The 26,094-nt window shown below is 45.4% G+C and overlaps 1 protein-coding gene across 2 annotated transcripts; it reads left to right on the forward strand.

The window, feature by feature from the left end:
- The first annotated feature begins 689 nt into the window (after nucleotides 1-689).
- On the forward strand, nucleotides 690-25,350 carry PHF24 (PHD finger protein 24). Of its 2 annotated transcripts, none has more exons than XM_029203417.1 (8): nucleotides 690-888; nucleotides 18,451-18,832; nucleotides 19,477-19,662; nucleotides 23,061-23,139; nucleotides 23,436-23,641; nucleotides 23,987-24,147; nucleotides 24,467-24,562; nucleotides 24,881-25,350. In XM_029203417.1, the coding sequence occupies exons 2-8, from the start codon at nucleotides 18,455-18,457 to the stop codon at nucleotides 24,975-24,977; spliced, it is 1,203 nt and encodes a 400-aa protein (XP_029059250.1). In that variant the 5' UTR covers nucleotides 690-888; nucleotides 18,451-18,454; the 3' UTR covers nucleotides 24,978-25,350. The 2 variants fall into 2 exon arrangements, with proteins under 2 accessions (XP_029059250.1, XP_029059251.1); XM_029203418.1 differs by lacking the exon at nucleotides 690-888 and adding an exon at nucleotides 1,510-1,582.
- The last annotated feature ends 744 nt before the right edge of the window (nucleotides 25,351-26,094 follow it).

Genomic DNA, 26,094 nt, shown 5'->3' on the forward strand with positions numbered 1-26,094 from the left:
GTTCCTGAGAAATAAGTGCTAATTTTAGCATTCCGTATATTAATGATTAGCAAGCAGCCAGTTCTTTCTCAGTAGCAGTACAGTAACATGGTTAGGAACTTGGGGTCTGCTGTCAGACTACCTGGATTTCAATTTTACCTCCACCACATATTAGCTATGGGACCTTAGGCAAGTTGTCTAATATCTTTGTGCCTCATTTTCATCACCAGTAAAAGGCAGAAACTTAACAGTACAGTCCCTCTAAGGGATGGTGTGAAAAATTAATGATTTAATATATTGAATATTTAAAGTGTTTAGAATAGTATACCTGGCACTTTGTTTAAAAGTGATTGCAATACGTAGCACTACATTTACCTTACATTCCCTATTGGCAAGTTTCATGATGTTAAGAACAAAATGAGTTTGTTTTTTTCTTTTTATCTCCTACAGCACTTAGCAGAGTGAAACAAATACTAGACGTTCAAAAAATTACGACGTGAATTGTATTTGAGACACAGAGATCGAATGCACAAGAAAATGAATGTAGGTTAAAATGTAAACACAATTAATTTAAATAAAAAGAGTTCTTGGCATATCATTTGCATACCTTCAGTTATTGCTTTATAATAAGTTGCTAGGTGCTTTATGACTTTATCTTTTTCTTGCCCTCTCAGAGCATGTAGTTTGGTGTAATACAGGTTATATCTCTCAGAACTGCTGGCCTCCTGACAAGCTGGCTATTTAGTCTGAGTGATGAGGTTACTGCAGCAAAAACTGGGTTAAAGTACATTACTTTTCTGCTGGAGATGAAAGGCCAATAATCCCAGAAAACAGCGCACAGAAAGAGTTGGGCCAGCCAAGCACTTTGTGAAGGCTCATTTAGACCCTCCGCCGTGGGGTACTATGAAGGTGAGTGTCCTGATGCCAGGGTCGCGGGCCCGGAGGCCTGAGTGGGCAGCTGGCCTCGATAGTAGAGACAGAGCCCGGCCGAGGCCGCTGGACGAATCATTCTCACCTCTCTAGGCAGGTGCGGGCGGCAGGATGGTTCCGCTTCACCACGGTGCGGGCGGGACTGGGAGCGGCGTCATTCCCCGCGAAGGCCTCCCCCGGACCGCCTCCTCCGGGCGGGCACTGACCCTGCCGCAGGCGTCCGGGCTGCCGCAGTCCCAGCGCCGCAGAGCCCGGAGCTGGTGGGGGGGCGCCCACTGGCACCCGGACCCACAAGCTCGTCGGGGCGGGCCGCAGAGCCCATGTGGAGCCGCCGCCCTCCCGCCCTCCCTCGGCGCTTCATTCCCGCGTGCGGTCGCCGGCTGAGGCGCGGAGGCCGCGCGTCTAGGCGCCGGGGGGCGGGGCGGGGCGCGCGCCCCCCGGGCCGCGGAGGTCGTGTCGCGCGGGCGCACGCGCCGCAGCCGCGCGGGGCGGGGAGGGTGGGTATGCTCTGGGCGCGCGCGCCGCCGTCGCTTCAGCCTGGTGTTCCGCTCGCGCAGCCTGCTCCCGGCGCTCGGCCGCAGCACGCCGACTCCGGAGCGGCCATGGGCTGCGCGGGGCCCGCGGTGTAGAGTCCGCCAGCCCCGGACCCGCATCCCTCACGCTGACAGTCCCGGTAAGCGGGGGCGGGGGCGGCGGGGACCAGGCAGGCACCGTGAGGGGCGGGTCTGCGGGCAGCGGCCCTCCGTGGACTCAGAGGTGCTGTGTGGGAGCCGTCCCGAGGGTCTCCCTGTGTAAGTGGATGAACCCCGAGTATCCCTGCCTCTACCCGTTGGGAGAGTCCCGGAGGCGGTGTGCGGAGCCGCCCCCATGGAAGACCCCTGTGCGAGTGGAGATTCCCAGGGCTCTCTCGGCATTTGCTGCCACGGGGAGGCCCAGTGTCGAGGACGCCATCCCCAGAGAGACTGTGTACCTACGGGAGGGCAAGGGTGGTCTCTGGTGTTGTCTCAGTAGAAGACCATTCGGGAACATAGGGGAGCCTTAGGGAGCCTGCACCGTGGGGACGGACCCCACAGAGGACCCGTGTATATAGGAGGACCCGAGACTGTGCCCTAGAACTGCCTGGAAGAAACCTCTGACTGGAAGGAGAGGATCCTGCCATGGGATCCAGGCCAGGAGTAACTTCCCGTATGCTCAAAGGTCTTTGGCTTTGACCTCCTTCAGGGCTCATTGTTTCCTAACTTGTATCTCTCCAGCGTGGTTGAGAGGCAGGGGTCCTGTGGGGCTGCGCCTTTGTCCGTTCGTCCTCCACCCCATTAGAGTTTGTATTCTCCGTGGTAGCCCAGTTGGCTCCGAGCTCAAGGCAGGAACTTCTCTCAGAGCACAGGGTGCAAGAGAGGGGAGGACCAGTGAGGCCTCTGAAGCAAAGAAAGGAGATTTGAGCCCCTGGGCTTGACCCTCAGGAAGAAAGCAGTAAAATCAGGTAGAATAACTGACTCAGCCAGGTCCTGTAAAGAAAATCCTTTGACGGAAGGAAAAAAGGATATGTAGGATTATTGAGCACCAGTGTGCCAAATACTAAACCAGGGATGTTTAACATCTCATAGAATCCTTACAACAGCCTTATGAAATTATTCCCTTTTAAACATTTGGCACTTTAGACTCAGGTTTAGCAATTTGCCCAAGGTCACAAAGCATGGAATCATGAAATCTGTTTTCCTAAGTTTATTTGGGTATCAAGGAGAGGCAGAAGCAAGAATGTTTATTTGTTAATAAATTGCATTAAGATACCAAGCACCGGGCTTTGCAATAGTATACGCTCAGTAAATGTGATGATTAATTAAGTGGATGAAGACAGTTTAATTGGGGATGAGTGTGCTGTAGGAACTGATTTCCACTGAATCCCCAAATTTCAGGGTGTGGCTTCCTTCACTGGCAACCCTACTGTAATTATGCCTCTGAGCGGCTCTGCACTTAATTGGGTCTGGGAGAGGCCTCTGGGTGTAGTCTTTGACAGGACTTGCTCTGGGGATCTAGTGGAACCCTTCGGAGGATGGAGTATTCTGAGACTACCCTCCCTGCTTGCAGAATCCTTGAGGGAGAGGACAGAGAGACAGGATCACTTTTAGAAAGCATGACCTACAGTGTCTTTGTGGCCGTCTGACTCCATGCACTAGCAGACATTGGTCCACAGATACCACTCAGGATACTTGCCCAGCAGTGCCTCTACATGATGAGGAGGAGGGCAGGAAAGGCTCAGAGCCAAGAAAGGTTTATTGGGAGTCCATCGTCTGGGGAATGCAAAGGGTCTGTGCCTGACATAGCGATGCACCCTCATCTCACCCCCTGGGCTGTAGTAGCTTTCATTCCATCTGAATCCCAAGGGTGTGAATTTGGAGCCAAGGATAGACTCTGGTTTCTTGTCCAAAAATGGAGTGGTGAGGGAGCTAAGCAGTGGAATTCACCAGAGTATTCTGGAAGAGTTTTCCTGTTCCCCTTCCTTTCTCCTTCCACATAGCCAAACCTAGTGACATCCTCCTTTAACAGAGGTGGGTTCCCTGGGCTCCTGGGGTTACATAGTGAGAAGGGAGATCAGGCTTGTGAGAAGACAGAACAACCTGGGTGTGGCATCTCATGCACAGCTCAGTGGAACAAACTCTGACAAAGGCTGATATTGGTTAAGCACCTGCCCATTAGAGAATTGTTTATAATCCCCTTTCAGTTCAAACACCTTTCATCAGTTTAACACACCAAAATAAACTGGGATATATATCTTTTTAAAGAAAATCAGAGCAAGCCTGCAAATATGATCTTTGCACCGATTCAGAGATTTGTCACTGGGTTTTATTCCTAAACTCGTCTTTTTTACTGAGGGCTCTTGGTATCACACCCACTCATGACCCTGGAAAACTTGCTAGATGGCTCCAGGTGCTCCCCAAATATTGGACCTTGGATATCACTTCTTTGATGTCCAGCATTGGGTAAACATTAAGGTTACAAAATCCTAAGAATACTGACTGTCTCCTCTAATCACAACGTGAGTCTGCAAATCAAATCATTCCACAGTGGGTATGAAGGATGTCACCAGGTGGCCTTAATCTTCTTTTTTAAAAAAAGCTCTCTCTAAAGAGAAATAAAAGGGGAGAGCATGGCTCACACAATTTCACTTGAGTGTACACAAATGAGTCTGGATTTTTTAGCCTTTAATCTTCCTCATCATCTCTGACCACATTCTTATGGTTTTCTTCCTCCTACATTTGCCATCTTTAGACAATGCTTCCTCTTCCTCAAACACATAAATAGTAGGACCTTCCCCTGCCCGTTTCTCATACTCCTTGTATTTTTTCCAGTACACCTGTTCCTAAGTGGATCATATTTATGCAAAAAGTTTCCTTTCTTTTTAGCTACAGAATCTATTATCTTCCAGTCCCACATGCTTTTCTCCAGCAGTGCTCTTGGTTTCTGCTATCTTCATTTCCCAAATTGCTTTATTCATTTCTAATGGGAATATCATTATCTACTCCAACCCCTCAATCTTAATGACCAAGTTCTGACAGAAATGCTTACCAGCTTTTGACCAAGAAACCAAGACCATCAGTGCCCAGCTGGAGACATGACTATTTTTTCTATTATAACATCCCCCTTCGTCCTTCCTCCCCTTCCAGCGGGAGAAGGGGTCCTTCCTCCCCTTCCAGCGGGGTCCAGAGACCCATATACATTTACTAAGTGCTACCCACTTGCCAGGGCACTATGCTAGATAAATATGAGAGTTCCTTGTCCTTGAGGTGTTCACATAGGATCAGTCTGCATTTCTCTAATCATTTACTATAAAAAGTAAGAAGAAAAAAGAGAAGTACAGCTTTACAGAGTATCTGTAGGAATCATCATACAGTATGCCTTTTCCCAGGCATCACTGAAGCACCACTGCTGTCCTGTGCCTCCTCTGGCAGCCACGTCCTTAGCCCCCGTGCCAATGCCCTGCCAGAATTACTTCCGCCCATATACTTTGAGTGAACTGGCCACTCTTGGCTCTCTATGATAATAATGACAGTACCTTATATTTGGATAATATGTGACAATTTACAAGCCCTCTTACATGATCTCATTTGGTTTTCAGAAATGTTTCACCTTAACTGTGGTCTTACTAAAACAACAGCCTGTTGGTTGGCTGGCTGGTTTTCTCTCCTTTTTTTTGTTTTGTTTCATTTTGTTTTGTTTTGTTTTGTTTTTTGAGCCTCCTAATCAGGGTTACGGGTCTCCAGAGGGAAAGCCCCAATGATTTACTACAGCCTCTACCTACCAGCCCTTAGGCTATGAAGAGGAGTTTCCTGTTGGGTCCAAAGGCCAAGCAATGCACTCACTGGTCAACCCTAGGACTTATCAGGGCTGTCCTGCTACCTGGCCTTAGAAAATCCAATTCTCTGTGTTTTCTTTCCTCCCTGAAATCTAAATACATATTCCCTTCTAGACAAATAGTTTAAGCATACTACCTCAAACCAGTTCTTTGGGCTAATTCTTATGTGAAGGCAGGTTTCTTTGCCTATTTCTATCTAACACCCGGCTGGCTTCATACCATCTAAGCCATGATGGAGTCTCCATATAGCTCCATGCCTTGGCATGTGCTTTTATCTCTTCCTGGAATGCCTTTTTTTTTCCTTATCCACTGGGGTAACTCCCACTCAGATTTCAAAATTTAGCTCAAGCAACACTTTTTTTTTTTAATCCTACACTTATGCCCCCTACACACGCACATACTCACACTGCTTTCTCACAGGCTGAGTGAGGTTCCATTTGTTCAATCTACCAACAGTTACTAAGTGCCTAATTTGTGCCCAACACATAGTAGGCTGCACTCAGCAAATACTTGTAGAATCAACAAATAAGTCATGATAATTAAGGTGTAATGAGTGCATTAAATGGGGCTGAATCTGTGCTTCAGGGCCCCAGAGCAGAGAACAGGGAGTGTCCCTCCATCTTGCTGAAAAGCTCTGCTTGCTAAGTGCAATCACACCAGCCAGTCACTGATGGTGTGCTATTCCTTAACTGTTGCTCTGCTTCTGTGGGAAGCCTGCACTGTAGCTTCTCATGAAGACCCATCCCAGGCCCCTAGAGGCTAAAGATCATGCCATAATTTTGTCCTCATGTTTATTAGAGCTTTTGGACTTCCAGTAAATATTAAACAACAACAGCACCTCCCTCACGCCTCATTCTCTTGAGCTGAGTCCAAGAAGACATTTTTACTCAGTCTTCAGCCCTCCTGCTCCTTGGAATTCTCAGAAGAGTCCTGTGCAGTCAGGGGTGACTGTGTCTTCCTGGGCTGACTGAAGCCAGTGCCACTGCACTGGATAAACAGAGGAGACTGGAAGAAGACAGGGAGGTATCAGTTAGACCCCTTTAGACATGAAAACTAAAAGTAGCCCATAGGCTACTGCCAGGCAACAGAATGGCTGACTAGAAACAGGCTCCAGGAGCACTGTGGTGAGGGAATGGATTCCTAAAGCAGGACCAAGATACTGGAAATCAGCCAGACTATTTCGGGCTTGAATTCCTCAAAGACGAGCAGAGGGTAAGGAGACTGTTTGATAATTTTTGTTTAAAGTCTCTAGATTGATGTTGATGTGCACAGTGAACTTAGGGTCTCTGCTGTGCATTCTGTATTTTGTAGACCCTGGTTCTGCTGGTTTTCCATACCCTTATGGCTAATCACCTGCTGTGTTAGGTACATGGCTTTCTTGAGGTTCTCAGACAACCTTTTAGGCACATGCTATACCTGGAGCCAATTGTCAACCACCTTGAAATTTTTCACCCTTATTTGCAGATGCTGCTCATCTCATGCTAAATTTCTCCAGCCCAAACCCAGGAGGGAGGAGATACACTTTTAAGTTTACTGCACGTGCCCTCAGGGCAGCTGCCCTCCTGTCGGCCAGTTCACAGTGCCCCCAGGACACAGCATAAATGCAGGGGACTGTTGACTTTGGTAATATTAGTCTCTCTTTTTTTCTAATTGTGGTTGTGGAAACTGGCCAAATTCTAAAATTCTGTAGCTCTCTCCTGTGGTCAATCACCCATAACTACTGTATGGTTACCTGTTCTTATCCCTGCTAGCCCTGAATCAGCAGATAGGGTCCCCTCTGGGGAAGCAGAGTAGATGTGATGAGATGAGCAGGTGACTGTATAGTTTCTAGAATTGTGTTCTGAAGATTTGGTCTGATCAGTCTCTCTGGCCAACTTTGAGGAAGAGAAAAGGTAGTGACACCATGATCTCAAACTTTTTATGTTGCCTAGTTATCTCTGCAACATTCGTTGAACCAAGATTTATAGAACACATACTCTGTGGAAGGCAGTGGGAACCATCTAGACTTTTCTCCTTCTCAATCTCAGTGAAAAACTGGGATTCCTTTTTCCATCTGCTCAACCCACTCTGGTTGTTTTCCCCTGTCTCCCAGCTCAGAGGTTTTCTTTGCCTTGTTCCTGCCTAGGGAAGCCTTCATAACCTCCAAACAATCACTTTTAGTTGCTTTTGAGCCTTTTTCAAACAGCTGCCATTCCAAGAATCAGATGAAAGCAAGTAAATGTGCTTTACATTTAGCATGCCCAGTGAGGAGACTCCTGCCTGTTGAGAGGCTCCTCACAGCCAGAAGTCTTTATCGAGATCTTTGGAAGAGGTTCCCTAGCTGCCTTCCTTTTCCTTATTTTGCCACCAGCTCCTGCTGTGGAGCAGCCCCTCCTCCTCTTACTCCCACCACTTTGCCCTTATAAATCATCCCACTGCGTTGTAAGCATGTGCTCTGCAGAGAATGGGTGTGTCTTGCACGCACACATTTCAAGCTGCCCACATATGTCTTACTGCCTGACAGATTCACCTAGACAGACTTCTCTTCCCTGAAGAAAGTTTCTGGTTGTCATCTGTTTTCATTTCCTCCAGATCGTAGAGTCAGAGAGCCCTGTTCGACCTCATGTCCCTCTTATTCACCACCACCTGCTCCTGCTCCCATGAGGTTTTTTTCCAAGCCTTCCCTAGGTTCTACAAATCCTCTGACAGTCACATCATTCTTGGGACAATGTCTTTTTATCCCTCTTTCATCCTTGTTAGGGAGGCAGAAAACCCCAGTTCCACCCATCAGCCAAAGGAGTAATCATTAGATATAATTTGTGGCATCTTTGCAACTTGATTTCCTTTTAACTCACTCTTCTTCCTAGGACTCCTTCCAGCACAGCAGAGGCCAGGTTTTTCTCATCAGGCATTTGTTTTTAACTCCTCACTAATCAGGACCACTTGTTTCTCTAGAAATTAGAACTGATTTTGTTAATTTTTCAAACACCCCAGGTGCACATCGTGGATATTTCAGCATACTTGCTTTTAATCAAGGTGTCTTTTGCATATAGTTTCAATCCTCTCCATTAAGAATTAAGGGGTTTTAGCCTCACTCTTAAAGCCTAATTCTGTTGTGTCCTCACAATTTACTCTCAAAATCAAAGCCTTGTGATGAAAATGACTTGGGGTCTTGTTTGGATTTTGATGCCTTCTTTTTAATGGCTCTGCTCTACATTTGCTGCCCTTATGGGCATAAAATGGCCTAGAAAACTGAAGGGGGAATAGCAGTACTCCAAGATCCTGTGGTCAGGGCTAGAAAGTAGTTTTTTTATTTTTGTCTGTTTTGCTGGTGGATGTTATCTTCAGTCTTCACTGAAATTCCTTTGAAGATAAACTCCAAATCCACTGCAGTGACATCATTAACAGTTGAGTAGCTTAATAGTGATTCTTGGTATCCTTACAGAGAGTAGTGGTTGTGCAGGACTGCAGTGTGTTGGGATATGCTTGTGGTTAGTTTGCCAATACACAATGAGTCAGGTCACTTACAGAGTAACCCTCCTAATTGGCTGGCCTTTGTTCAAAACTCTTGTTACATTATCTGAAAAAGCCAATAAGAACCAAACGAATACCATTGATTTTCCTCCAGTGAATCATTCTTGAAAAAGTGAATTTCGTATGGTTATTCCAGGTCTCCAAATAAGTGTTTATCAACCTTTTTTTTAACCCATGCCTTCTAGCTGATAAACATTAATGTCGGGACTTCCCTGGTGGTGCAGTGGTAAGGAATCCGCCTGCCAATGCAGGAGACACAGGTCCAATCCCTGGCCCGCGAAGATCCCACATGCCACGGAGCAACTAAGCCTGTGCACCACAACCGCTGAGCCTGCACTCTGGAGCCCGCCAGCCAGAACTACTGAGCCCACATGCCACAACTACTGAAGCCCACGTGCCCTAGAGCACAAGAGAAACCCGCGCACCGCGACTAAGAGTAGCCCCCACTTGCCACAGCTAGAGAGAGCCCGCGCGCAGCAACAAAGGCCCAGAGCAGCCAAAAAAATAAATAAAATTTAAAAACATTTTTTTTAATTAATGTCTTATGACTGCTCCCTAAAACTTCTACTACAACTTCTAGGAGGGGGCTGCCCCCAACGATTTGGAAAGCTAGCACCTTCTGTATCTCCCCCAGGAACCAGGAGGATACTGTCAAGCTCTGCTGTTTTGTTGTCCATGTTATGAAAAAAAAAGTAATGGCTTTTGATATTTGCTTTCCAGATACAAATACATTATAATTTATATGCTTTTTCAATCCACTATTTCTTCCCTCCTCCTGGAGTTCTGATATATAAACCCCTATATGCCCCAGGATCCAGCCAATGTGAGTCATTGCTCTGATCTTTATGTTCGTACTGGATTAAACCAGTTTTTTCTCTTTATTTTTATAGCATGAATATATCACAAGTTATCCAATAATTCTCCTACTAAGGTTATTTCCACCTTTTTATCACTGTGAAAAATGCTTTGATAGGGACTTCCCTGGTGGCGCAGTGGTTAAGAATCCGTCTGCCAATGCAGGGGACATGGGTTCGAGCCCCGGTCCAGGAAGATCCCACATGCTGAGGAGCAACTAAGCCCACGAGCCACAACTACTGAGCCTGCATGCCTAGAGCCCGTGCTCTGCAACAAGAGAAGCGACTGCAATGAGAAGTCTGCGCACTGCAACGAAGAGTAGCCCCCACTTGCCACAACTAGAGAAAGCCCGCATGCAGCAACAAAGACCCAACTCAGCCAAAAATAAATAAACAATAAAATTTTTTTAATGCTTTGATAAATATTCTTTTAAGTATGCCCACAGGTAGAGGATCAAACTCTTGTATGTAGTACGGTTTTCTTCATTCAAAAGTATATTTGTATCAGTCCAGATCTGCTAGACCGTCCAACCACACAGACTCTTAAGGCAGCCTTGAGAATTCAATTCTTGCGTCACTCCAGTCAAGGGAAAAGCATACCTTATACCCCACAGTGTTATCCTTGTCTTTCAGAGGTAACTATCTTTAAATCAAAAGACAAAAGCATAGTTCTCTAATCAAAAAAGTATAGTGATTCTAAGGCTGTGTTTTTCAAATTGCCAGTCCGGACCCATTACAAAGTCACCAAATCATTTTTTTATGATCTTTTTCTTATGTGGACGATTTTTTTTAATATTTATTTATTTGGCTGCACTGGGTCTTAGTTGCTGCATGTGGGATCTTTTAGTTGCAGCACGTGAGATCTTCATTGCAGCATGCTGGCTCTTAGTTGCGGCATGTGGGATCTAGTTCCCTGACCAGGGATCAAACCTGGGCTCCCTGCATTTGGGAGCGCAGAGTCTTAACCAGTGGACCACCAGGGAAGTCCCTGATGTGGACCATTTTTAAAGTCTTTATTGAATTTGTTACAGTATTGCTTCTGTTTTATGTTTTGGTTTTTTGGCCGTGACACGTGGGATCTTAGCTCCCCAACCAGGGATCAAACCTACACCCCCCACATTAGAAAGCAAAGTCTTAACAAATGGACCACCAGGGAAGTCCCTCATCAAATCATTTTAGAGAGTCACTATCATGATTGTTTTAATGAACTAGGATAGAGAGGATAGAAAATATCTGGGAACATCACATGTAGTAAAATTAGGATTCTTTCACAAAACTTTGGGTTCAGTTATAGGTCTATGAACATGTGTTTATAATTTTGTGTGTACAGGGTCACATCATAAACTATACTTCTTACTATGGGTCACAGTCAAAAAATGTGAAAAACATACCACAGAAAGTTTTCTGAGGAAAACACTGTGGCCTTGGAAATAGTAATTGATCATGAGGAAGGTTTGCAGTGAAGGGCTGGGTGTTAGTTTTGCATTCTCCTTGACGTGGTATGCCTGTTCCTCTCGCTGTAAGTTGGGGACCCGCTTTTCCACCTAACTGTAGAGCACAGCCAGTATGCATAAGCCATGTGGGCAGTGTCCGCAGACCGCAGGCCTGGCCTCTTCAAGAACCCCCTGGATCCACAGCCTCAGCAAAAGCTCTAACATACACACACTCCCTTCTCCACCCCTAGCCCCATTGCCACCCAAGGCTGGATACCCTCATTAGGTCACATGGACTTTTAAAAGAATATGGAAAAGAAGCATTCTAAATGCTTGACTACATATTCCAAGCATACGCATTAACAGATAGAGAACTGAAGCCCAAAGCAGTAAAATAACGTGTCCTGGGTCACAGCAGATCCAGAACTAAAGTCACCAGGTTGCCTCTGTGACTTTTTAAATTATATAATTAATGTACAAGGTAGGAAAATTAGAAAAAAACAGATTAACAAAAATATGAAAAAACATGCATTCTTATAAAATTAGATCATAACATGAGCATTTCTGTAACTTGCATTTTTCATAAATATGCTCATATATTTTGAACATCTTTCCACATTAATAAATTTACTTTTACCTTAATGTTTTTCATATTGTTCATTCTTCCATTGTACCATAATTTAACCATTCCCCTATTGTCCCATATTTGTTTGCAACTGAGGAAAAGAATGAGTTTTTAATCACCTTAAACAGTTTCCTAATTTGATCAGTAAATCTTTCCTTGAACTTCCCTGGTGGCGCAGTGGTTAAGAATCCGCCTGCCAATGCAGGCAACATGGGTTTGAGCCCTGGTCCGGGAAGATCCCACATGCCGCAGAGCAACTAAGCCCATGCACCACAGCTATTGAGCCTGCACTCTACAGCCCACGAGCCACAACTACTGAGCCCACATGCCACAACTACAGAAGCCCATGGGCCTAGAGCCCGTGCCCCACACCAAGAGAAGCCACTGCAATGAGAAGCCTGCACACCGCAAGGAAGAGTAGCCCCCACTCGCCGCAACTAGAGAAAGTCCACACACAGCAATGAAGACCCAACGCAGCCAAATAAATAAGTAAATAAATAAATAAATCTTTCCTCAATAAATCTCCTTTGCCACCATCCTGTAAATGACAGTCATTTATTCAAAGCAAATATTCTTTAGTCATATATTTTAATTTTACAAACAAATTTTACAAGTGGGGAGAGGGGATCTTTCCTTTCTTATCAGTAGGTTTATAAATTTTAAAATATGGGTTGGGTTTATTTGATAACAAGTGATGGCAGGGCAAGCACCCAGACAGTGTAGGAATTTGCACCACTGTGGCACAGAAAATAGTTGTTTCTAGAAAGAAGACGTGGCTGTCATCAGATTTTATGAGTATTAAGACTTTATTGAAAAATCAGAAAGACTTATTCACAATTAATTAATTGGGAAATATTATTAAATGCCTTTCCTATTTTAGACATATTGCTAGGCAGTGGAGACAGGTACTACACATGGTAAAATGATCTAAGAGAGGAAACTGACACTGATGATAATCATCCTATTGAATATGTAATAACAAAGATGAGTGTTCTAGAGCAGAAGAGCATGGTGCCGTCAGCACACCTACCTGGCTTGGGGAAACAGCAGTAACTTCCATGAGGAAGCACTATTTGAACTGAGCTCTAATAAGGGGAAAGGAATGTTCACAGGTCCAAAATAGAGGGAGCATGGAGACTTCCCTTGTGACGCAGGGGACAGAATCTGCCTGCCAATGCAGGGGACACAGGTTTGAGACCTGGTCCGGGAAGATCCCACATGCCACAGAGCAACTAAGCCCATGCACCACAACTACTGAGCCTGTGCTCTAGAGCCCGCGAGCCACAACTACTGAGCCCAACTGCCACAACTACTGAAGCCCATGCGCCTAGAGCCCGTGCTCTGCAACAAGTGAAGCCACCGCAATGAGAAGCCCGTGCACCAAAACAAAGAGTAGCCCCCACTCGCCACAACTAGAGAAAGCACGCACGCAGCAACAAAGACCCAACACAACCAAAAATAAATAAATTTATAAAAAATAGGGCTTCCCTGGTGGCACAGTGGTTGAGAGTCCGCCTGCCGATGCAGGGGACATAGGTTCGTGCCCCGGTCTGGGAAGATCCCACATGCCGTAGAGCGGCTGGGCCCGTGAGCCATGGGCGCTGAGCCTGCGCGTCCGGAGCCTGTGCTCCACAACGGGAGAGGCCACAACAGTGAGAGGCCCGCGTACCGCAAAAAATATAATAATAATAGTAACAATAGAGGGAGCATGGCAAACAAAGACTGAAAGACCAGTTTGGTTAGAACAGAGTAAAGAAGGGACACCAGACCGAGGAGAGCCTCACAGGCCATAATAAAGAAACTAATTTGGAGGACTTTATCCTGAAAGCTTTGGAAAGCCATTGAAATGTTTTAAGCAGCAGATAACATATCAGCTGAATGTCCCAGAGACATCTTTAATTCAATACATACAAAATCCAATTTCATTATTCCTCTTTCTTATTTCCCAATTTCTGTAAATGGTACTACCCTTCTTCTTGTTAGTCGATTTAAGACTGCCCTCTAAGTCAGGCGGAGATAGGCTGTATGAAATATGAAATACTGTATGACTTCACTTGTGTGTGAAATCTAAAAACATTGAACTCACAGAAACAGAGAGCAGAATGATGGTTGCCAAAGGCTGAGGGGTGAGGGAAATGGAGGGATGTTGGTCAAAGGGTACCAACATTCATAAGATGAAAAACTTCCAGGAATCTAAGGTACAGCATGTGACCATAGTTAAAAATACTATATTGTGTACTAGAAAGATGCTGTGAGAGTAGAGCTTTAATGTTCTCACCATAAGAACAACAACAAAATGGTAATTGTGTGAGATAAAAGATGTGCTAACTAATTAGAGAAAGAAGAACAAAAAACCCCCAAAGTTAGCAGAAGGAAAGAAATCATAAATATCAGATCAGAAATAAATGAAGGAAACAATAGCAAAGATCAATAAAACTAAAGGTTGGTTCTTTGGAAGATAAACAAAATTGATAAACCATTAGCCAGACTCATCAAGAAAAAAGGGAGAAGACTCAAATCAATAGAATTAGAAATGAAAAAGGAGAAGTAACAACTGACACTGCAGAAACACAAAGAATCATTGGAGATTACTACAAGCAACAATATGCCAATAAAATGGAAAACCTGGAAGAAATGGACAAATTCTTAGAAAAGCACAACCTTCTGAGACTGAACCATGAAGAAATAGAAAATATAAACAGACCAGTCACAAGCACTGAAATTGAAACTGTGATTAAAAATCTTCCAACAAACAAGAGCCCAAGACCGGATGGCTTCACAGGTGAAGTCTATCAAACATTTAGAGAAGAGCTAACACCTATCCTTCTCAAACTCTTCCAAAATATAGCAGAGGGAGGAACACTCCCAAACTCATTCTACGAGGCCACCATCACCCTGATACTAAAACCAGACAAAGATGTCACAAAGAAAGGAAACTACAGGCCAATATCACTGATGAACATAGATGCAAAAATCCTCAACAAAATACTAGCAAACAGAATCCAACAGCACATTAAAAGAATCATACACCATGATCAAGTGGGGTTTATCCCAGGAATGCAAGGATTCTTCAATATACACAAATCAATCAATGTGATAAACCATGTTAACAAATTGAAGGAGAAAAACCATATAATCGTCTCAATAGATGCAGAAAAAGCTTTTGACAAAATTCAACACCCATTTATGATAAAAAACTCTCCAGAAAGTAGGCATAGAGAGAACTTACCTCAGCATAATAAAGGCCATATATGACAAACCCACAGCCAACATCATTCTCAGTGGTGAAAAACTGAAACCATTTCCTCTAAGATCAGGAACAAGATAAGGTTGTCCACTCTCACCAATATTATTCAACATAGTTTTGGAAGCTTTAGCCACAACAGTCAGAGAAAAAGAAATAAAAAGAAATAAAAGGAGTCCAAATCAGAAAAGAAGAAGTAAAGCTGTCACTGTTTGCAGATGACATGATACTATACATAGAGAATCCTAAAGATGCTACCAAAAAACTACTAGAGCTAATCAATGAATTTGGTAAAGTAGCAGGATACAAAATTAATGCACAGAAATCTCTTGCATTCCTATACACTAATGATGAAAAAGCTGAAACAGAAATTATTAAGGAAACACTCCCATTTACCATTGCAACAAAAAGAATAAAATACCTAGGAATAAACCTACCTAAGAAGAGAGAAGACCTGTATGCAGAAAACTATAAGACACTGATGAAAGAAATTAAAGATGATACAAACTGATGGAGAGATAGACCATGTTCTTGGATTGGAAGAATCAACATTGTGAAAATGACTGTACTACCCAAAGCAATCTACAGATTCAATGCAATCCCTATCAAACTACCAATGGAATTTTTTACAGAACTAGAACAAAAAATTTCACAATTTGTATGGAAACACAAAAGACCCCGAATAGTCAAAGCAATCTTGAGTAAGAAAAACGGAGCTGGAGGAATCAGGCTCCCTGACTTCAGACTATACTACAAAGCCACAGTAATCAAGACACTATGGTACTGGCACAAAAACAGAAATATAGATCAATGGAACAGGATAGAAAGCCCAGAGATAAACCCACGCACATATGGTCACCTTATTTTTGATAAAGGAGGCAAGAATATACAATGGAGAAAAGACAGCCTCTTCAATAAGTAGTGCTGGGAAAACTGGACAGCTACATGTAAAAGAATGAAGTTAGAACACTCCCTAACACCATACACAAAAATAAACTCAACATAGATTAAAGACCTAAATGTAAGGCCAGACACTATAAAACTCTTAGAGGAAAACATAGGCAGAACACTCTATGACATAAATCACAGCAAGATCCTTTTTGACCCACCTCCTAGAGAAATGGAAATAAAAACAAAAATAAACAAATGGGACCCAATGAAACTTAAAAGCTTTTGCGCAGCAAAGGAAACCATAAACAAGAATAAAGACAACCCTCAGAATAGGAGAAAATATTTGCAAATGAAGCAGCTGACCAAGGATTAATCTCCAAAATTTATAAGCAGCTCATGCAGCTCAATATCAAAAAAACAAACAACCCAATCCAAAAATGGGCAGAAGTCCTAAATAGACAGTTCTCCAAAGGAGTTATACAGATTGCCAACAAACACATGAAAGAATGCTCAACATCACTAATCATTAGAGAAATGCAAATCACAACTACAGTGAGGTGTCACCTCACACCAGTCAGAATGGCCATCATTAAAAAATCTAGAAACAATAAATGATGGAGAGGGTGTGGAGAAAAGGAAACCCTCTTGCACTGTTGGTGGGAATATAAATTGATACAGCCACTATGGAGAACAGTATGGAGGTTCCTTAAAAAGCTAAAAATAGAACTACCATAGGACCCAGCCATCCCACTACTGGGCATATACCCTGGGAAAATCGTAATTCAAAAAGAGTCATGTACCACAGTGTTCATTGCAGCTCTGTTTACAGTAGCCAGGACATGGAAGCAACCATCGACAGATGAATGGATAAAGAAGATGTGGCACATATATACCACGGAATATTACTCAGCCATAAAAAGAAACGAAATTGAGTTATTTGTAGTGAGGTGGATGGACCTAGAGTCTGTCATACAGAGTGAAGTAAGTCAGAAAGAGAAAACAAATACCATATGCTAACACGTATATATGGAATTTTTAAAAATGGTCATGAAGAACCTAGGGGCAAGACGGGAATAAAGACGCAGACCTACTAGAGAATGGATTTGAGGACACGGGGAGGGGGAAGGGTAAGCTGGGATGGAGTGAGAGAGTGGCATGGACATATATACACTACCAAATGTGAAATAGATAGCTAGTGGGAAGCAGCCACGTAGCACTTGATCCAATCAAGTTATCAATTTATTCCTAAATTTCTCTATTTCCATAGTATCAAATCAACTCAGTATCATTCCTGCTGCCACCATTTCAGTTTAAACCCTGTACCTCTTGCCTGGACTATTATAGTAGCCTTCTAGTTGGTCTGAATCTCTCCTCCTTCCCTCTGTCACCTTTTTCCCCAAACAAACTGAGGATAACTTCCTACCCATCCTTCAAGGTCCATTCTGACTCCCAGTAATATGGTCTCACCTTCCTTTAGGCACTTCCAGCACTCTGTCTTACTCTTCTTTGAGTTCTGATATTAAGTAGCTTGAGTGATGAGACTCTGTTCTCCCATCTTCTATTTCCAATGATGAGCAGTCGGTACCTTGCATATAGTACTGTTCAATAAGCCTTGATTATGATGGATTGATAGCAAGGCTAAAATGGACTCTCTGCTCCACTTAGAACAAACATTCCCCAACTGAATTCCACTAAGACCCTTCAGGCTAGGAAATAGCAGACCAGCTTTGCAGTGTGCCATGTCATGCCCTCACTTTCCAATGCCCTGCTACTACAGAAGAAGAGCAAGAATAACATTCCTTTTTAACTTGTAAAGGATATGGACCTTTCTTGAACAGTTCTGAGAATCAAAGCAGAAAATGTGGCAGTGACATGAGTGAAGCCTTAGAAGTGTGAGAAGCACCTGAGAGCTTGTGATGAGCAGGTCGTCTGTGATAGACAAACAGACCCATAAACAGGCATAGCTACTATTTAGTAGGAGCAAAGAAGTGTTTGAGACCTTGACCACATGGGTGAGGCGGCAGAGTTTCCTGGATGCCTAATTCAGGAGTCCTCTAAAAATAGGAGTTCATTCACTCTGACTCAAAAAGTAGGCGTTTGATATGGATTCTTGTGCACAGCACTTGTCAGAGGAGCATTCCTTCAGTCAGAATTCTGAAATGTGTAGCTGTAGTCTTGCTTTATGCCTTGGGTCATCTTTGGGAGAGACTTGGGCTCTGGAGTCTCCTACTGTCTCAAAGTATCGGAGGCCTGGGACCCCTAGACCTAATTGGCTTTGGGACAGGAAGGGAGACAGAGATACCATCTCACATTTGTAGAGTGCTTTCTAGTCTACATGCACTGTTAAGCCCCTTTTCTGATGTTATCCTCATGATAGCCCTGTGAAGTGTGCTGAGCAGATCGCCCTCATTTTATAGACAGGAAAACCAAAGTCACAGGGCCAGTCAGAAATAGAACCAAGGTCTTCTGACTCCTTAACAAGTGCTCTGTCCACCCTGCCATGCTACTGAGTTCCAGAAAAGGGAGAAGCTATTTAATAGCGCTTGCCACTTAGGTGAATGGTTGAAACAAATTGCCCTAATATGGTCAGCCATTGGCTGAGTCTGAGCCCCTCTGCTTTCTGTCCACAGAGCCATGGGGGTGTTGATGTCCAAGCGGCAGACAGTGGAGCAGGTGCAGAAGGTGACCCTGGCTGTGTCTGCCTTCAAGGATGGGCTGCGGGACAGGCCTTCCATCCGACGCACAGGTGAACTTTCGGGGTCTCACCGTGGCACGGTAGAGGGCTCTGTCCAGGAGGTGGAGGAAGAGAAAGAAGCAGAGGCAAGCACCCCAGCACTCCAAGAAGAGAGCGGTGTCAACCGTGCCGCCTGGGAGAGGCTCCGGGATGGGCGTGGAGTGGAGCCGGAGGAGTTTGACAGGACCAGTCGTTTCACACCCCCTGCCTTTATCCGCCCCACCCGGAAGCTGGATGATGACAAGCCTCCAGATATCCGCTTGGAGCCCAGAGAGCCTGTGAGTGTCCAGTAAGGGCAGAATCCCGCAGTTTTAGACCTTCTGGGGATCAGGGAGCAGGACGGGGAGGCCTGGGTATGGTTGAAGTGAGACTCAAAACCAGAAAGATGGAGCTGAGTGTTTGAATTTCTTCCCCAAGAGTAAAAATGTTACATCCTGGATTTGTCTTAGTGAAAGACTTGAGGAAATGGGTGATAAGGAATTATACCATGGCAGCCCTCCCACCTAAGGGATAATACTGTCCCCTGTAGGAGGCATTTGGAAATTTGGGGTGGGGGTAGGGGGAGTTCAGGAAGGTCACAAAACTGGGAGTTGCTCCTGGTATTTGGTGCCAAGAAAAACAGGGATGATAAGGGTCCTGCAATGCCTGGGACAATCTCTCACAACAGATTATTCTTTCCAAAAATGCTAGTAGCATCCCTGCTCAGAAACATGATCACAGAGACCTGAGCAGCTGGAAGAACCTACTGGTTCTTGTCTTCAAGAGAGAAAGCTCTATTGCCATAACATTGGCTTCAGTTGGAGTTGTTCCTTTAGGCTGCTCCAGGGTCACTCAGCCCCAGGCAAGTAGCACTGTGCTTGGTGGCCTAGGATCTTGCTGCTGTGTTTATACATCCCTATACATTCCTGCCATCTTTCCCCAGGTTGTTAATGATGAGATGTGTGATGTCTGTGAGGTCTGGACAGCCGAGAGCCTCTTTCCGTGCAGGGTCTGCACCAGGGTCTTCCATGATGGCTGCCTGCGCCGCGTGGGCTACATCCAAGGAGACAGTGCCGCGGAGGTGACTGAGACAGCAAACACGGAAACAGGCTGGAGCTGCCACTACTGTGTAAGCCTAGACTGCAGGGATGGTGGGCTCCTGCACTGCCAGGGATTTGGCACATTTCCTGGAGGCCCAGTCTTAGAACACTGGTTTCTAGGCAGTAACCTGAAGAGTATTCAGATTCGGGTCACTAGAGTTAGGACAGACTTTCCTTACCTCAGTACTATTGACGTTTGGGGCACGATAATTCTCTGTTGAGTGGGCTGTGTGCACTGTAGGATGTTTAGCAGCATCCCTAGCCTCTACCCATTAGACGCTAGTAACACCCACCCCCAGTTGTGACAACCCAAAATATCTCCAGATATTACCAAATGTATTGTGGGGGAACGAAATCGTTCCAGTTGAGAACCACTGAGCTAGAGGACTGAATGGGTAGGACGAGACCTAATTATTCACAACTAATTCTGCTTGGAGCGGTACTTACTCTCTGTTAGTCTATAGTTGTCATTCATTGTATTCATCTGAAAAACCAACCTGAAATCCTAACCGGCTTCCTTCCAATAGGGATGGATTCCATCCAAGGAAAACATCTTAGTCCTAAGATTCTCACTTGGTCTTCTACCTAAGTCTTAGGAGCATTTTTCTTCATCTCTGAAGCAATCATTTTGTGAATTAAGTAACAAAGGCCTGTTGATTCAGAACTTTGCAAATTATACATAAATGCCTTCCAAATTTTGAAAAGATTAAAAGCCAGATTCATATCCCTTTCTCAGCACACCTGAATAGAGTTCAAGTCTTGCTTTATTGATCTGTTGCCCTGCAGATATCTTCATCCACTGATTTCAGAGTAAGGAGTATCTGCTGATCCCCTCTTCTTCCTACTGCCTAGGAGAAAGGAAAGATGTGCCACTTTCTAACAAATAACACTTTCTCTATGGCTTGTCCATAAAATGAAGTATAGAAGAGTTATTTCCAGTCACTTAAAATACCTTCTCCCCAGCTGGAATATGCCACAGCACAGCCTGCTCTACAGGCAATCTTCTCTAGTCACCACTCCTCCAAATGCTAGCATTTTCACTCACAGCAACTCTGCTTGGCAGTGTTCTGCTGATGTAGGACTGAGTGTCTCCTTCCTAAACCCTCAGAATTACACGGCTCCCTTCCTGGCTTTCTGTCACAGTCCTGCCTTCATTACCACCACTCTCCACGAGACCTTTTACAAAGACTTCTTCCAAGCTCCTCGCTTTTCTTTCCTTCCCTTCACAGCCAAGCTTCTTGAAAGGACTTCATTATCTCCTTGTGGTTCCCCAACCACTTGTAATTCGGCTTCTTCATCCATCATTTTGCTGAATTAGGTCTTCTAAGGTCGCCAGTGACCTAACTGTCAAGGCCGGTGACCTTTTCTCAGGAATCTTTTACTTGATCTCTCTGATATATTTAGCACTTCCTTACTGCCCCCTCTTTTCTTAGGGTATGAGTATTTTTGTGAGAATTATTACACAAAATACAGAAACCAGAGAAAATAGAAAATCAATAAAATTCCACCTGACTCGTATAACCACTGTTAACATTACCTCCTACATTGTACAACTCTCTTCTCTTGGCTTCCAGTACCCTCTACTGATCCTCTTCCCAGGTTCTTCTCTGACCATTCTTTCTTTTTTTTTAGATTTTTTTTTTTTTGATGTGGACCATTTTTTAAAGTCTTTATTAAATTTGTTACAATACTGCTTCTTTTTTATGTTTTGGTTTTTTGGCCACGAGGCATGTGGGGTCTTAGCTCCACGACCAGGGATGGAACCCACAACCCCCTGCAATGGGAGACAAAGTCTTAACCACTGGACCACCAGGGAAGTCCCGACCATTCTTTCTAAGTGCCCTTAGTTTCTTGTCCCAGTCCTAAATGCTGGTGTTTCTCAGGGTTCTTTTCCCACTATACTCTCTCTCTCTGGGTCTTCATCCACTTCGGTGGCTACTCCACCATCTAAATACCAATCATTCCCAAATCTGTGGATCCAGACCTAAATTTCCTGTCTCTTGGACTTATATCCAGCTTGATGTCTCACAGGTACTTCAACATGCCCCCAAGTGAACTCATCTTTTTCCCCAAACCCATTCTCCCTCCCTTCCTTGTCTCTGTGAATAGTAATACCACCACCACCCCGCAGTTACCAATCCCAACTCATTTCTCTCCCTCACCCCTCACGTCCAGTGAGTCAGCAGGGCCTATAGACTCTACCTCCTAATCTCTCTCAAATCTCTCCCCTTTTCTTCATTCTCATGTCTTAGTTTAGCCACTAATCTTTTCTTTATTGCAACAATTACTTAACTGCCCTCCATGCCTCCAGACTTTGCCCATCTAATCCATTCTCCACACAGCAGACAAAGAGCTGACTATGGCACTCCACACTTAAAAACCCTTCCGTGACTCCCATTTGCTCTCAGAAAAAAAGGCCCAATTTGAGGGGCTCAATAAAGGGCATTTGAAGCACTTCACAGTCAGGCTTCTGCCTACCTCCCCTCCCTTATCTTTTATCCCCTCCCTACCCTCTCCCAAGACACACACACACACACACACACACACACACACACACTCTCTACATTCCAGCCATACTAAACATCACACAGTGTTAAGCACCATTGTGCCAAGCATATACTAGGTGCTCAAAAAGTGTTTATTGAAAGAATGGTTTGAGTTCTTCATGAAATCCACAAATGAATAGTCATGAAATGTCTGCTCCTGTTCTTTACTGGTACTTTAGAGAGAAAATGATCTACTATAAAGAATATTTGGTAGTTTAAAGGCTGTAAGACTGTAAATTAATGCTAACAAAATAACATATCAGTGCTCTTTTGGAATTAAAACTTCCCTGGCACCACAAAAAAATTCACTTGGTTTTAGGAACTTTTTCATGATGGCATCTCTTTCAAAACCATTCTGGAGTTAAAGTGATACAACTTTAGGATTAAATAATTTTTAGAAATATGGAAACTGGAGTTAGAATTAAACTTTTTTAACTAAAACACTCTTTGAACACAGCCTAACACAGAAGCCAGATACATAAAATGGATAAAGATGGAGCTGCTCTGGTTGATGGAGCTAGGGATTCAGAACCCTGCCCACTTGCCCCCTTCTCCCTTGCAACAGCTTCCTAAGGCACCTCCAGGGAACCCCTAAGCTATCTCAGAGAATAATTCAAAAACCACTATTTTAGTAAAAGGGACTCAGGGCTGGAGCCAGGATATCTGGGTTCTGGGAAAGATCCTGCCCAGAGCTGGACAGCTCTGAGAAAGTCCTTTCCCCTTTCTGGGGCCTCAGTCTACTTGACTGTGAATGAGAGGCTGGGATTAGATGATCCAATAATTGCCTTCCAGCTGGTATACTATTTCCATCCTTCTTGATCCTTGGCCTTTCTTTCTTACTGGCCAACATGGCCACTGACTTAGCTCTTCCTCTTTTTCAGAACAACCTCAACTTGCTGCTAACTGAGGAAGAAATGTACAGCCTCACAGAGACCTTTCAGCAGTGTAAAGTTATCCCCGGTAAGGCTGGATGGTACTGCCAATGGAGAGAGCCAGGCAGATTTCTTCTTCATACTTTCTAGGATGAACCATGAAAGGAGTATTCCGGAATTTGTGGGGCAAGGGCATAAATGGGATCGTGTTCGCAAGCTGCTGGCCCACCACTGGCCACAGCCTGAGTTATCCTGGCTATGGAGACAAAGACTGGATGAGAGCTGTGGGTGGTGGGGCTCTGGAGGGTACCCTAGAGGTGAGTGCAGGTACACCAGAGGCTGCGGAAAGGGTGGGCCTGGCTAGCACGGGGTGCCTTCCCACAGACTGCTCCCTGACGCTGGATGATTTCCTGCGCTACCGCCACCAAACAGCGAAGCGAGGGGACAGTGACAGGGCTCAAAGTGTGGAGCAAGAGGAGCAGGCAGCCCGCCAGTTTGCAGCCCTGGACCCTGAACACCGAGGACACATAGAGTGGCCTGAATTCTTGTCCCATGAGTCCCTCCTACTTCTACAGCAAATACGCCCCCAGGTAAGGGACAGCTGGGGGTAAACGTCTGTGGGGTATTGGGTGAGAGACCAGGGAAACATGCCAGGCAGGTTGGAGGAGCACTGGGTACTCTCTGAGCAGGAACCAGTACCAGGAAAGGGCTCAGGTTCTATCCAGTGACAGGTGATCCAGTGCCTAGGCTGGGGAAACTACCCAAGGAAGATTGGTTAGTGCTGGACCCCACTGCAAATGTTGGTGTTACCAGAAATGCTCTGGGCTGCTTCAAAGGGAGGGTGCAGAGGTGATGGTGGAGGTAGGATTCTCTGTGGCTTGACAGTTTACAAAATATTTTCACCTCCAGGTCTTAATATATCTCTTCTTCCCCAGAACTCTCTGTTAAGGCTTCTGACAGTCAAGGAGCGGGAGCGAGCCCGGGCCACTTTCCTGGCCCGGGGCAGCGGGAGCACTATCAGTGAGGCAGAGTGCCGCCGTGCCCAGCACTCTTGGTTCTACAAACGCCCCCCAGATGCTTCTTCCTGCAGTGTCAGGTCTGCTCCCTACCAATCCCTGCCCCCACTCACATACCCTCCTCCTTTTTCCATGCCAAATGGCCCTTGGTATGAAAGGTACCTACCTCCCTGTTTCTCCTGCCAGTTTCCTCAAACAGCCAGAAGATCCTCCTGTGCATTAGACAGTGGACAGTGACTCCTACTGGCCACGGCATAGAGCAGCCTCTACTCCAAACTCCATCGCCCCATGTCAGAAAAGCCTGGACAAGCACATCCAGAGCTTTGGGTTCACCAGAATGTGGAAGGGGCCGGGACTTTCAGTGGCCCACTCCTAACCACATGTCCTTGTGCCCAACAGCGTCAGCCATGTGGGTCCCATAGCAGACAGCAGCCCAGCCAGCAGCAGCAGCAAGAGTCAGGACAAGGCCCCGCTGCCCACAGAGCCTGAGTCCAGGTGAGTGACACCTCCTCACCGGGCTGTCTACACCCCTGACCCCTACAAACACACAAACACACCCCCACCATCACCCCAAAACAGCAAATGCCCACCCCAGAAACCAGACTTCAAGAGTACACATTTGACCCCAGATCCATAGGGCCAGTGAGCTGGTCTGTCACCCTGGAAGCACAGCCTGCCATCACCATGTCACGCACAAGCCAGGGCTTCCCTGAGTTTTGCCCACCTCAAGCCATGCTGCCACTGGGAGCAGGTCTCATGAGCCTCCAGGCTCAGCAACCGGCCTCACAAACCTGTTCTTTGCTTCCACTCCAGATTTGTGGACTGGCCTACCTTCCTGCAGGAGAATGTCGTCTACATCTTGGCTGCTCGCCCCAACAGTGCAGCCATTCACCTGAAACCCCCAGGATAGCATGGAGCAGAAAAGCTCAGTTTGGGGACAGTGGCGTTCTCTCCCTCCTTTACTTTCTCCCTTCCCCCCACCAACCTCTGGTACTGAGACTTATGGGGATGGAGCACTGGCCACATCTCAGTTTGTCACTAAACTTTATGGCACTGAAATCACCATTCCCATCACAACAGAGACAGTAAATGCATTGCCACAGGGAGAAGCCCTGGGAGCTGTGTCAGTATCTGCTCCTGGACCACCCCCTGCCCTCACAGCGTAGACTGGACTTGCCACTGCACACGTATATGTGTGCACACACATGCACACATACACACATGCCTAGCTGGCCATGCCTGCAGAGACCTGGTTCTTTTTGGTTGAAGAAGGACCAAAGTTCTTTCGTGAAGCCCTTGGTATAAACGAGGGGGTCTCTACTCAGCCCTTCTATTGGCCAGTTCTGATTCACAATAGATCAGTCTCTGGCCAAGTGATTCTTAATAAGGGGGCATATCAGACTCACGTACTCTCCTAGAGATGCTGACAGGCTCCCTCTTCCCACACTGCAAATCCCTTCTGTGGTGAGCCACTGTTCTGGTAGGTGTGTACTATGTCCCACAGGTGGGATGGGGAAATGGTTGAAAACCACCACTAAACTTATTATTTATTTATTATTTATTTAAATTCAATTCCTGGTGACAGAGAAGGCAACTAGTCTGTGGGGTCCTAATTAGAAAAGGGAAGGCAGCCCCTCCCAGGGACCCAGAATTCTAGGAACCTCTCAACCAGGTCATTTCAAGTCCAAAAGTCTTTATTTAACAGAACAGTCCAAAACCAAGGTGAGCCATCCTGGCCCCTGTTTTTTAGGTGGGTGCTCATGGCCCAGAGCCCAGGGGCCTGAATGGAACGGGTATGATGGCAAGAGTCTCAGCCCTCTGGGTTAAGTGCTTCACCCAAGTCAGCTACCACAGAGACCCAAAGCCTGCGCTCCAGTGAGGACAAGGCCTGGATGGAAGAGGAGAGAAGAAGGCTCATGCTTTTCTATTCTTCCAGCTCAGCTCAACTGCAGACCTAGAAAAGTGTGCCATGGTATGGAGTACAGAGCCAGCCTTTTTCATAGCCCAGGAAAGAGCAACTCCACAGA

Source organism: Monodon monoceros, unplaced genomic scaffold (genome assembly GCF_005190385.1).
Source record: "Monodon monoceros isolate NGI ecotype Baffin Bay Population unplaced genomic scaffold, NGI_Narwhal_1 Super_Scaffold_5, whole genome shotgun sequence".
Taxonomy (NCBI): Eukaryota; Metazoa; Chordata; class Mammalia; order Artiodactyla; family Monodontidae; genus Monodon; species Monodon monoceros.